The sequence below is a fragment of the Drosophila elegans genome, unplaced genomic scaffold (genome assembly GCF_018152505.1).
Source record: "Drosophila elegans isolate 14027-0461.03 unplaced genomic scaffold, ASM1815250v1 contig_468, whole genome shotgun sequence".
In the NCBI taxonomy this organism is placed as follows: Eukaryota; Metazoa; Arthropoda; class Insecta; order Diptera; family Drosophilidae; genus Drosophila; species Drosophila elegans.
The window spans coordinates 4,663,670-4,677,856 of NW_024545855.1; the positions used below are offsets into that span (position 1 = coordinate 4,663,670).

The 14,187-nt window shown below is 38.6% G+C and overlaps 1 protein-coding gene across 16 annotated transcripts in view; it reads left to right on the forward strand.

Annotated features, from left to right (window-relative positions):
• Positions 1–14,187, forward strand: part of LOC108143117 (rho GTPase-activating protein 100F) — a 48,226-nt gene that overhangs the window by 19,543 nt on the left and 14,496 nt on the right. For 3 of the 16 annotated variants that reach the window (XM_017267344.2, XM_017267350.2, XM_017267351.2), the window contains exons 1-2: positions 5,795–6,216; positions 8,155–8,560. The exons of 9 other annotated variants lie outside the window; for them this stretch is intronic. In XM_017267344.2, the coding sequence (XP_017122833.1) occupies positions 8,507–8,560 (54 nt within the window). In that variant the 5' untranslated portion in view covers positions 5,795–6,216; positions 8,155–8,506. Of the gene's footprint in view, positions 1–5,793; positions 6,217–8,154; positions 8,561–14,187 lie in introns of those variants that run through there. 4 more of the 16 variants (XM_017267358.2, XM_017267345.2, XM_017267347.2 and 1 more) reach the window with 4 other exon arrangements.

Here is a 14,187-nt window from a genome sequence, read left to right on the forward strand (position 1 = left end):
GAACCGAAAGTTTATCGGCCAACAATACGATCGACTCATAGAATTCATCAAACGATTCGTTTTCCCTCTGCTTACGTCGATCTATTGCTGAGCGAATGTTGAGATCCGTAAGTTCGTCTTTAAATTGAGCTCTCATAGCGGCACGCAAATTGACCCATTGCAATGATCTAGTACCCTGACTGAGTTGAACGCTTTTGTGATAACGCCAAAACCAGTCATTAGCACTTCCGTCTAATATATTGCTTATGTAGCGAGATATTAGATCAAAGTTACCATTTAGAGTTTGATAGGTAAGGGCTTCAAGTCGATATATAAATTCATCAATCGACATGTTTGACCGACCTGAGAAACGCAGTTTCCAGTTTATCATTATCTGGCTAATACGATCTGGTCTTAAATCTGTATTCATATGCAAAAACCTAGCTTCGGACTCATTTCCTATTGTAGAACGATTTCCTACTGGGGATGAATTTTCTACTACAGGCCTACTTTCTATTGGAGGAAGATTTCCTGTAGCCGAAGAATGTCCTGCTGCAATGAAGTTCCCTCTTTCTTGAAGCTGCTCATCACTCTCTATTAGCCTATTACCAGCATCTGAGGCTTGCTTTTGGTTTTCCAAAAGAGTTAACATTCGTTGAAACCCAGCGCTAATAGTTTCTGCTAAAGCTTCCGTTCTTTTATTAGATTCCTTAACGGCTTGCTGTAACTCTTCCATGTTAAAGTCGTCTGTAATAGGATTTCCTGCTAGTTCCTTGCTCAAATCAATCTGAGGCCTACCCAATGCACTCGATGGTCTACTTGCACTTTCACTACCGGATTTTAAATCTGCTTTACACACAGGACAATTTTTATGATTTCGAACCTTTGTGTTAAAACAAACTCGATGAAAAGTATGACCACAGTTAGCAGATAATAACTGAGCAGCGTATTCAATTCCTCTTAGACAAATAAAGCAGTCACCGTTTGCCCTGACGGAAATATCTTCTGCTGGTTCTTCTTCACCTAACATTTCTTAATAATCATAAATTTTTCTTATAATTAATCAAAAAGATAACTCACTATTTAAAAAGTTTTTTTTTTTTCTTTTTAAATTACAAATAATTTTCCGGGAATCACAACAATCTTCGTGTCTAGCAATCCTAATTGTTTAAGCATGTGTATCAAGAGTAACGAACAAAAATTAGGTTTAACTATTGCAGACAATCCAACGTTCGTACAAATGTGTGATCCAAAACGTTAAAAGCTACTAACTAACGCTTCTACTCTGGCACACCTCTGTTACGCTTTTTACTTGTTTGCAACCTGCAATAACTAAATTGAACAAAAAAAACAAAAATTCCAAAGTGGTACTGCCACTAATATCCATCTAGATCCAAGCTAATAGTCCTGGCAAGAGATTAGTTCGTATCTTAAAGCAGCGTTTTGGAAACCCTAAGCACCTTTCGAGAATACTGTAAGTACCGGTAGAACCTTTATTATAAAAGTGTATCTAATCCTGTTGTACTTCCAAAGCCTATCAGAGTTTTTATTTTGCTGCGTGGCAGGTGATAGAAATCTTCTAAAATATCCACATCCAATCGCAGGTTCCTACTTGATTTAGCTGTTTTCTCTTTAATAACTCATCGAAATTAAAATTGTTCGGAACGTTTCTATATTAATAGTACGCTAATCCAGATACAAGTTAAATCCAAGTCAAGGTGCAAATAGTTTAGTTTTGGTTAAAAAAGGTAAAGAAAAGTAATAAATCTGACCATATTTTTAGTCTCCAGTGGTTTTTGGAAATTACGCACTGGTTGATGAAGTTGACTAATTATTCTATATCGAGGCCAGCCAAGGTCGGGCCTCACACGTTTGGGCGCCATATTTATTTCTGTAGCATATAACGATCTATTAGGAAAGAGCTGGTGGAAAAATTAACGTGTTTGCGGAGTACGCGTCATCCTCGGCTTTTCATTTGTCTGGTCGGCATGGGGTGGGTCAACGAAGAAAAGAAAACCGCCACGTTATAATGCTCGTATGCTAGTAAAAATAACTTAAAATTCGCGTACTATTCATTTGGGTACATTGAGGAAGCTAGAGAAAAAAAAAATAAAAGAAAAGGGTTGAAGAAAGATTAGAATACGAAAACAAAACAAAACGTGAGAGATACACTTGCCAAAACATCACTCCTTTTTCTACGCCAAGAAGGCGAAGTGCCCACCCTACCATGATCCTAATGGTCCAACATTTCCTCTTCAGGATCCCTTGGAGTGACTACCAATCACTTTTTAAACGACACTCGACTTCCATGATCCCCGGATAAGGAGAAACTTAGTTAAAATTCATTTTCTTTTATTACACATTATAATTACGAATTATCCCTTTCATATGGGCTGAGATATGTTTGTTGTTGTTTCATACAAGCTTATTCTGTGATAAATTTGTTTATTTTAATATTATTTCACATTAGAAAAATAAACTGTTTTCATATAACTTTTTCATATTTGTGGTTTTAAATTTTTAAAACAATACTATAAAGAATTTTTAAATATAGGTAAATTTTATTTCTAACAAAAGTTCTCTATCATTTCGATTTTATTTATTTATTTTTTTTTTTTTTTTAAATATGTTTTTTTTTTAAATTAGTGCTTCACAAAAAAAAATCAGTTTTATTTATATACCTAAAAAAAAACTGTCTAATTAATTCATTTCATTTTTCCTTTTTTTTTTCTTATCAAAAATTGCAAAGAGTTCAAAGTTGCTGAAAGAGAACGGGATTAATATATATAAATAATAATGGCTATATATATAAATTAATATAAAAATCTCATATAGATTGATAGTAGATGATCATTGTAAATATTTAAGGGCTTAAATTTATAAGTGACTGCGCGTGTAAATCTTAAGGAACAACTTTTGTATCTGCCCTCGTTTATTAAAACAGAGCTTTAGAACTGCAAGCAACGGTCAGCAACACAGCGTAAACGCTCAAATATGCATATTCAAAACAAAACATAATATATTTTTATGCGGTTTGACCAGTGACGAAATAACTAAATAAAGGAAATAATGAAACAAGGTATGATAAAGGTAACTTACAGTCGATTAACTCCGGCGGCGAAAGATCTTTGGCAGCGGCGACTTCTTGTGCATGTTTATTTAGTTATATGGTCGTCGGGTTTAATTTTAGTCAACAAGGTTTTGGTTTTGATTCGGCAACATTGTTCACTTTTAATTTGTTAAATTTTTTTTCTCTCGCTAACATTTTAGCTATGCAATTTAAAAAATTTTCGCGTTTAAACTGCGGGATTACACATTTACTAGCACATTCACATATTATATATTTTGCCAAGTTTTTATTTATATATTTTTTTTCACTGTAAATTTTCACCGGTTCGCAGCAGCAACGTTGATCTCTTTGCCTATCATTTTTCTCTCTAATATCTTAAAACCACAGCAAATTAAGAACTGTAATTTATAATTATTACATTTCTTTTTTTTTATCGAATATTGATATGCATACTAAGTAGATTTGCTCTTATAAAACTGAGAAAAATATAGCAAAAACGTGCATTAGATTTAGGTTGAGGTAGGGTTAGGATGAGTAGCAACAGCTACTGCTGATGCTGCTGCGGCTGCTGCTCTACATTGGACAACTTGTTGGGCCTATCTAGGCTTTAGTATAGCTGCTGAAGATAGCCCTGGGTTTGCGGCACCTGCTCTATTTCCACTGGGTATCGGGGCTTATTCGGGCTGATGGGCAGCCCTGCTGCTGCTGCACCTGCTCTGCTGTACTGGCTGATGGGCCGAATTAGACTGCTGTGTAGCCGCTGATCGGGCTACGGCTGCTAGGCAGTGCTACGTTATGGCCACTGGGCAGTATTGTAAGCCAGCGCGTTTAGGGTTAGGCGCGGTCTCAGGAGGAATATGGTGGTGCTAAGCCAGCATCCGAATTGGCCTCTGATAATTCACTGTATTCCGCCACCGTTGAACGCGTGTTGCGTTATTCGAATGGATTTCTTTAAACAAAATTAAATAAAAGCACTAATAAGTTTTCGTTGCTTTTTCTGTTGGTCGATGGTTACTCACGGTGTATTTTTCTAACCAAGTAGCCAAACCACGCGGTCGGTCTGCTTGTTGGAGAAAATTTATTTCGGACGACTTGTATCGTTGGCGGTGGAAATCGAAAAGAATAAGCTAAAGCCGTAAGCTTAGCAGGTTACCCCAAAACGGAAATATAGCTCTGTCAAAATTGATATTGACCACATACCACTGTCTTCTACTCAGCTGATTGCATTTGTTGCGTTGCCAGTACGACAAAGTTCGGGTTCCCGCGTTAGAGGGCGCCACCTGATCATGATGGGCTGCACTTGGTACAAGCTAGCATTCTGACTATAAGATCTAAGCTATACTGCCTACTTTTCGGGATTTCTTTTTGTTTTCTTTTTATTTTATAAGAGAGCTCGAACAAGCCCTTCTACACAAACTCACACACACATTCGGCTCAATCTCTGCACTCGTTTTTCCATCAATTGTAATGCGTTTTTAATGGCAATGCCTTATCTGTTTGTGTCATCGGCACTGAGCTATTAAACATATTCATAATGTGACCCTCGCTTTGTTTCGTTACGTAGATTCGAACGGCTGGATAAACAATCGCCATTGTGTGGACCATTATAATTCATAATCGTTGTCTGCCCTACCAGCCGGCCCGTATCGCTTTTGAGTTGGGTCCACTCGCCTGCGATTCGCCGATATTTGCCTTTTGCTGGCATTTCTTTTCATTTGCCACTCGATTTTCATAAATAGCCCTGCGCCTGTAATTGTTATCGATGTCGGGATTAGGGACACTCCTGATAGAGAGAGTGTGCGTGAGTCAAGTGAAGGCTTAAGTGGTCCAGTGAAAATGATTTGAGTGGGACTCACTTCGCCTGGCATCTGTGCGGAGTATTTGCGTTCCCCTCCGGCACTTAAAAGATAATGAAGCTCATCAAGCAAAGTTCTTGTATCATGGCATTTAATTTGTTGCTTGTGGACATCGTGATATATGATATGGATAATTCCTAATTATAATTACAATAAATAAACTAAGGATTTTACATAGTGTTCAAGTTGGTCAGGTTCTGTTTTTAATACAACAACATTATTGGTAAAACTTACTGCCTACGTGTTTAGAAAGACTATATTTCACTTCTTAAACGTACATTTTATTGCGGTTGAAACATCAATGATTTCAACACAATTCCAATATTTCTTCTAAAGCTTCTAAAATCTATGCGAAGAAGAGGCCCAGTTATCTACTATTAAACCCACCAGTTAATAACAGTTCGCTTGTGTAATCAATTATGCGAACCGAATGTCCTGGGCATTTTGGGCAAGTTCAAGACCGTTCTACGAAATCACATCTGGCAATGCCGGCCCAGCGTCCCCAGCCGACGTCTCTGCAAGTCCTGTATTTCGCTAGATGGCTGATGTTGCTGGATCTGGCATCCTGGCGCGTATCAAACACAATTCCCCAAATCCCGACTGCCAATTTTTCTGTGTTAAATATTTCAAATACATACACACACCGCGAAAGGCGGGCACCACGCAAACGCACACTTGTGTTGTGTTTTCAAGTTCCGAAGTTTTCCGAGCGAAAGCTTTCGCTCCTGTTACACAAGAAAGTTTTTCCTACTGCTGGAGAGAGTGGCTTTTCTTGTTTGTGAATGTATTTGCTCCAATTTCGAGAATAGAGATGTTTCGCTGCGACTTCGACCAGCATTTTCCCGTTTTCCGACTTCGGCTTCGGTGCTGGCTTACCGAGCCAGTGGATTTAATACGCAAGGTTCAGTTGAGCGCGCCGGACGTTTGATTCGTGCTCCGTGTCCGTTCGTCGGAATATCGTTTCAGCAGCGTCGTGCGTGCGTAGTAGTACACGAGCACATACACACTTGGCTGCAAAGCGCGTGGCGTGTAGTAAAACTCATTAAAAAGCAACTTATTCAATACTATTCCACACACGCAGAGACGGCGGCGGCGAGAAAACACGCGCGCTTAACAGAGGTCCTCAAAAACGGACTCTGAAAATAATTGCACAAAAGCGAACGATGCGCGCCGGTAAAAGTTAAATGTCGCGTTAAATTGCCTCACTCGCTCGATCAATACCAAAAAAAAATGAAAACGGCAGTCAATTAAAACGGTCTTAGGGAATACATACATATTATTTTTTCAAGTCAAAAGCTAATATTTAACTTGGTAAACAAGCACCATTGAAAATAGAGGAGCCCAGTGCACGTGTCCCAGGGTGAAATATAGATGAGTGTGTTACAGGCGAAAAGTAATTCACTAAGGCCAGACAACGCTGCGTATACGCATCGCAATTTGTTCAACGACTTATTCATTCTAGTGTGCCTTTTTTTTTCCTTTTTTTTTGGACTGTCCCATATACAGACAACATTTTTTTTTTACTGAATGTGCGCGCTAACGCCCCCTCACACTCACAACAGCAGATATAGTCCTCCCCCTCTCACACACACAGAGACAAAAGGGCACATGGCGGTAGAGGAGACGCACACACTTAAGGTTCAACAGCCCGACGATTGCCTGGCAGGGATAACGGAGCAATGTGCAGGGAGCATTGAGCATGGAGCAGGAGCTCGGGCGTTTGGAAACTTGGACCCCCAAAACTGCCATTATCTTCGACAACGCATACCCACGTAGCTTGGGCCGCGTTGCGTATGCGCCGCGTTGCCCGTTGCCCAAATGTAATTTTTGGCATTTTCTTGCCGCAGTCGGCCGTAGCACGTCTGCAGAGTAAACCCACCGCTCTCTGCCCACTGCCCAACGCCCATTTTGCCAAAGCAGACGCGCGGGAAATATAAATAGATCAGGCGGCATTGTGTTTATCTACCCTAAGGAAAAATCTAAGATTTCGTTTATTTTAAAATCCTCTTATTATTACACATGATCATTTATAAATTGTAAACCAATTTTTAAATGTATTCTTCTCTTTTTCCCCCTTTTTAACGGAGCATTTGTATTCAAAGTTTTAAAACAATTACTTTAAGATTTTTCAGAACTACCAATTTTTATACCCTTGCAGAGGGTATTATAATTTCAGTCAGAAGTTTGCAACGCAGTGAAGGAGACATCTCCGACCCTATAAAGTATATATATTCTTGATCAGCATCACTAGGCGAGTCGATCTAGCCATGTCCGTCTGTCCATCTGTCCGTCTGTCCGTCCGTCCGTCTGTCCGTCCGTCCGTCTGTCCGTCCGTTTCTACGCAAACTAGTCTCTCAGTTTTAAAGCTATCTGCATGAAACTTTCCCAAAAGTTGTCTTTCTATTGCAGGTAGTATATAAGTCGGAACGAGCCGGATCGAACGACTATAGCATATAGCTCCCATAGGAACAATCGTATAGCTGCCAATAGGAACTATCGAATAATTAAGCTGCAAATCATTATAGCTTCAATGTTTTTAAATATACACGCAAGTAAATCATAATTTTAAAGTTTTCAAGAGTATTTAGTTTTTGAAATAGCTGCAAGGGTATATGAACTTCGGCTTGCCGAAGTTTGCTTGCTTTCTTGTTTTTTTTTTAAATTTAATTTGTTTATATTATTGTTTATATTTTTATTCATAGGCAAAAATTAGTTTTGACACTTTCGAAGGTGAGCTGTCTTTCCTTCCGCATTAAAAAAGGAAAAACATTTTTCTTAGCAACTTCTGGATTTGTTCTTCACAATTAAGTAGAGCCGACTTTTGTTTCAAGCAGTTGCTGTGCTGCCTGTGCAGTATGCAGTATAATTTAGTATGCCTGAAATTAATGAAATTTTTGCACGGCTCGTCAAACAATTTTTCGCGGGTCTGAAGGGCGTGAAATAAAGAATACACGATGCCTGGGGGCTGCTCCAGTTGCTCCGCAACTTACACTCTGTGGTGGGTGTTGCATGTCGCACTCAAAGAGCCATTTAAAATAGTCCTGGCAACCGGAGTGCGGCTATGGAGGGTCCCCATTCGAAATTCGCCGTTGCCAGTAAAGCAAACATAAATATTTCGCTCGGTAACAAAAGGCAGCTAAAACGTAAACCACACGCACACACTGAGACACGGGTCAGTGGTAAGGGGGGCGTCGGGTAGATATTCAGGACAACTTAAAGATACAGCTATCACGTCTCTTTTATGCTTAGAAAATGGAAAGCGGATGGGGCCATAACCAAGCGAAACAAAACTAATAAATGATACAATTGGATTTAAGCCCTACGACGTGTGCGGGAGCAACAAAATACGGATCAAATTATAGCCTAAATAGCAGTTACGAAACCACCGAAACACAAGCAAGAATAAAGCATACAGCGAATTAAGTATACAGAGAGCACAATTCGAATCGAATCCAATCGAACCTGGTGCCGCGAGGTGCAAAAATTATCGTTAAAATAAGAAAACTCAACATATCCCATCAAGCGTCCATATAAGAGTGGACAAACCGTTTCTGTATTTGATTTTTTACGCAAAACAAGCAAGTTGGCTGCAACAAAATTAATGTGTGATAGCGCCACCACTGGATGTTTTCTGACCAGAAGCAGCCATCGGAAGGTGAGTGTATGCCATGCGTGTGTTTATGAATTATGAATTTTTTATGAATAGCATAATAGGCGATATTGCCCGACGCAGCACAGGGAACGGGGATTACATACGGGGATGACGTTGCAAATCCAGAGCTCCTTAGAATTGACATCATGTATTGGATCAAGAAAATAATCTGAACTCGAGAATGACAAACTATTTAATTAACCTTAAAAATCAAAAATGAACTTTTGTTTACAATACTGTCATAAAAAATGCTGATTACATTTTCAAAATTTATGAAAGCAATATATTGCTGAAGCTACATGAAATTATATTTTGAAAGCTTTCAGTTTGTATTCCATTGCAGAGGAAATTGGTCAGAAGTTTGTAACGTAGTGAAGGAGACATTTCCGACTTTATAATGTACATATATTCTTGATCAGCATGACTATTCTATTTTATAATTTATTAAGTTTAATGTCAAAATTCAATTTTTTTTTTAAGTTGAAGTATTTTTACCGACTATACAGTCCTATGACGAATATTCACGCAGGGTAAAATATAGATTTTTTAAACCCTTTAATTTCTAAATGTACACTAATCATGTTTAAAAATATTTCCGTTCGGACGACTATATTCTATACCCTTCATATGAACGATCGGGTAAAATTAGCTAAATTTTGTTGTTTTCTAAGAATTACATATTATTTTTTTTTTGCCAAAGGTATTTAAACTTCGGCTTGTCGAAGCTAGCTTACGTCCTCGTTTATTCATAAAGTAGTAATTATGAACCTGACAATTAGTTGTGTATCTAATTGTATCTGTGGTGTAATGGTTTTCAAGCTCTACAACTGCATAAATTTAAAATATAAAGCAAAGTTAAAGTGTACTGCTGGGAAAGAATTTTTCTTCTGTGCTTGAAGTGATTTGGGTTCTTAGCATCTGGGGAAATATTGATTTAGAATACCGTCAAAGGAAATATTTCCTTTGCCCAAGAGGCTGGCTCAACTACACCCATATCAATAATAACCGTCGCCCTATAAAGCTCGAAATGTCATAAGTCTTCATAAAGTACGCAGGTCCAACCACCGCCCACTGCCACCCACTTTCACTTGGAATGACGAGTGCCTTCTGGCTAAAGCGGGCAAATTTGCATGACATTTTCGTATATACTTTTGTGTATTTCCCTTTAATATTAATGTATATGGATCGGTATGCAAATATTTCCTTTTGCACGCTGCGGAGTTGAGACTATTACCTGGTTAAGCCCCTGCGCTCGTTTTTGTTTTCAATTTGTCCTTTACCATAAACGATTCACATTCGTTCCCTTTTTCACCAGCTCTTTAAAAATTTAATATTTTTTTTTTGCTGCTAAAAAAACAATCATGCAGATGAATGAATATATAAATATGCGTAAGGCCATCGAACCTAACTGAATCAACTACTTTAAGGGCAAACAGTATAAATAAGACAACTTTGAACTTGTGTTGATAGAACGGAGATAACCGACCGTTGTCCCTGGGCATCCGCTATCCTATGAGAAACCAGTTAGGCACATAGACTTTTTTGTTTATGTACACACGTATACATTCGGACAGCCACAGATTTCAACTTTCAACTACTTTGGGCGACGGCGGAGAGTGCTTCAAATATTGAAATAAAATTCAACGAAGGATTGCGGCGAGACGGATTGAAGTGAGCGCGTAAAATATTTGCATAGATAATGGCGGGCACGAAACTCTTTGTACACTTCTTGCATACGGCTGGGTGATTCAATTCGTTAGAAGTCAAGTCATGGAGCTCAGAACATATTCACAATAAAATATTAATTACAATTTTTTTCTCATCAATGGCTTGAAACTTTTATTCATAAATTTTTTTCAACCTTTAATAAAAATGTTTGTGCATTCGAGTTGTACATTTTGTTAGTAAATGATTTTACATATTGTATTTAAAATAAATTTTTCATAAAAATATATTTATTGTAACAAATAAAAAATTATTTAATCTTTTTATAACCTTTAAAGTGATGTGAGTGGCCGAAGCCAGTAAAGGTTTGTCTTCCACTTTTTCGCTATTCAGCTTTTCGGGCTGGATATGTTCACGCTTCATTCTGTCTCTCAACAGTTTTGATTGGATGGAGGCTTAGGGGGCTTATTGCCATGATATCCTGATATCCTGGCACATAGCTTAAATTTGGTTGTGTGAAAGCGGCTTGGATCTAATTGCATAATGCGACGCTAAGAATGCGTTTGACGCCATCTTGGCATGCCCCATTGTCTGCCGATAAGCGAATTTGAATATAATCAATACGCCGGGTGTGCTCTCCCATACCCGTTTTCATACACATTCCCGATTGCCGAGCCTTGGCTGTCGGAGTTATCGCCACAATGCGGCTTGTGTCACATGTGTTGCCGTCGTTGTTGTTGCCTTGTTGTTTTCCTTAGTTTGCGGTTATTTCGACTGGCGCCCATGCGCCTAGTCAAACTCAAAGCAATCCAATCTGATTTGAGTCAAACCGCAGCTCCTGTGACTGTTCCGCTGCCACTGGCAGGACTGTGTTTGTGAATGCTCTCTGGTCATGTGCCACATGTTTTGACATAAGCGCAGCTGCAACTGACAACTACTATTAACATGGGAGTGGAATGTTGTGCATTTGGCATTTAATTGAAATTTGTTGTCTGTGGATTTGGCGAGTGGACAAGAGCCGAGTGAAAGGTAGATCGCATGGAGGCGCCGCCCGGGGAATTTAACTGGTCATTTAAATTTATAATTATCCGACCTTTGTTTGCGGCTCAGGTGGAATTTAGTTTTGGTTCGGTTTCGGTATTTGTTTGCTTTGCATTTTCACATTTTCCTGGAATAGTTTGACCCAAGGAAATTGTTTTGCACGATGAACGTTATGAATGCCAAGTGAATAAACAAAATGAAAGCCAAAGTCCACAGACCAGAACAACAAATCCTTTATACACGTGCCGACCGGCAAAAAACTTGTTCCGAGAACGAATTATACAACGAGTGGTTAACAAAAGAACTGTGCTGAATATCTTAAAAATTATTCCCTAGAACATGGAACATTTATGTTTGATGGAAAATTTTAGTGGTTAAGTTGTGTGTTTTGCTTGGGGGTTCTGTCCTTAATAACCATTTCTTACTCTCCTTTCGTAGACTTAGAAATTCGATCAGTTTAAGCGCCATTAGACAAATATAATGATTGGCTTTGTCGTATAGGATTATTAATTAGTTGCTGTTGGCAAAACACAATCAATTTTATCAATTGAAAGAACAGCAAATCCAAGGCAATTATTCTTATTTTTGTTTAAGCAATCTGAGCAGCCTCCGAGTGAATTAGATAAAGGCAAAGAATTAGACCAAGCATCGACATCATGCTAATCACACGCTCTGCCAATCAATCAATGCGTTGGACAATCAATCATTTGAGGAGAAATGGTGGACAGCGGACAGACACAAGAACTGCTAAAGAAAAAGTTAAACCCCCAGAAAACAGAAACAGTTTTGGCCTGAAAACGAACTGAGGCTCAGTCATTACAATTATGGCTAGTCAATTATTAACCTGACCAGGGAATTGACGCATTGTTCCACCGCTTTTGGCGAAGCAGGACTTTCTGAAATGATTATTTCAAACTACACTGGGTACAGTGAGAAAAATATCAATTTTTCTGTCCTTACTTTTACTAAATTTTACATATCGCTAACAACGTCAAAATACTTTGGACCAACTAGAATTTAGTGTCCTTTAAATTAAGCCATATTTTGTTTATAATCTGTCCTAATCATATTGATTTGTTGCTACCAAAAAATGTAAATAAATTCCAAAAAAATAAAGTATATATTTTTTCTGTTTACCCCTTGAAATATTTGTTCTACTGTTTAACAATTTAATTTTTTTTTTTTGTTTAGTAGAGCAAAACTACTAGCCATGAAAGCTTTTGCTACTGTTGGTTTCTGGCAGTTAATGGCGTCTGAGCTGACATAATTACAATTTTAGTCAATTTCCGTTTTCGGGTGTTTATTTTTTATTTGCTTGTAGAGGCACTAAAATGATTTTATTGATTTGTGTTGTCACGCAATTTCCTCTAATGGGTTCTGCTCTCTCTCTCTCTCTCTCTCCCTCCCTCTCTCTCTCTCTCTCTCCCTCCCTCTCTCTCTCTCTCTCTCTCTCTCTATCTTGTTGCTTCTCCCTTTGTCGCTCAGTCATAGGTCCTTTCCAAATAAGTTTTTCCTGCCAGCAGAAACTGCAAGTCAGAAGAATCATCCATAATTAAAAAAGATTGCAAAAGTCTTGAGAATTTTCAATTAGTTGTCGTCACCCAGCGGCTTGGCTAGTATAAAGAGTGGGTGGTGTTGGCTCAAATGGGTAGTTGGTGTAGGCTGGCTGCTTAGTCAGCGGCAGCAACAACATAATGAAATTGAAATGAGTTTAAATAGTCAGCCCTAAGTGAGGGTTCAGCCTTCGGTCTTCTGTGAGTCACATGTGCGCAAGACGTTGACTAAAGACGCTTTATGTAAACCCGCCCTGGCAATTTGCATTTGCCCCAGCAACATTCCTCCGCTTTGGCAGGCAATTTCCTACTTTCCTCCCCCTCTTATTGGATTTCCTGGTTAATAAACTATGGCACTTACTAATTAGGTTCGCGACTTGATGTAAGTAAGTGATGACCGCAAAGTGACTGGAAGACACATCCAGCTATGCAGATGAAATTTGTACGAAAAGAAAAGATAACGAGGCAGGAAGTCTAGTTCAGTGTACACATATATGTTTGAAATGCCTTGTAGATCTTGTTGTTTTCAGCGTAGTTATATAAACTGATGTAATTTTTTTTTGTAAATTAATTGTTCAATGCTCTAGAATTCCAATCTTTGGAATGTATTTCATGGCTAAAGCTCGAATCCTTTTCCTAAAAGTTTTTCCTAAACACCGAAAATCCTATGAGATTAACATTGTTTTAATATGTTTAAGTGCTCATGGAGGGAAAGAAACGAGGCCAGGACACTGACTGTCCAAATGTGGTTGCATAAATTCCCGCTGACAGCCTCGGACGCAGGGTGTTTGCTGTTGCTTTGCCTCTTAATGTGTCCATTTAGAGCCCGCTCAATTTCGCCATGCTTCTCTGGCTCAATCAGACCTGCACGCGATGCACACCTCTTATATTTATTGTTTTTGTTGCTGCAGTCTGGTTATTCTCGTTAGCCATCAGCAACAACAAAAGAAAGCCATCAACAATGTGCCGCCTTCTAGTCCTTTGTAGCGCTTCGCAAGTTCTTTTATTGAATACAGTTGTTTGGCCGCGACCACGCCCAGATTTTCCACACACACGCATGCAAGTGGGTGTTCTCAGCAAGAAAGAACACCCCAAATGGACATGGCACAAACACCTGCGGTGTGTGTGTTAATGATGCCTCGGTATTTCGTTTGAATTATTCATTTTGTTATGCATTTGCAGTTGGTTTGCTGCAAACAAACAACGAAATACCATTACAGTAAACACACTTTAATAGTTTAATGCCTTACGATTTAAGTTTCACACATGCTTGGAAAATGGCGAAAAGAGAATTGTGAAGTTAAACTTCAAATTATTTAGCGAAATAATGTGTACGGGCAGTATAAATGATAAGTAAAATTGTTCTTATAA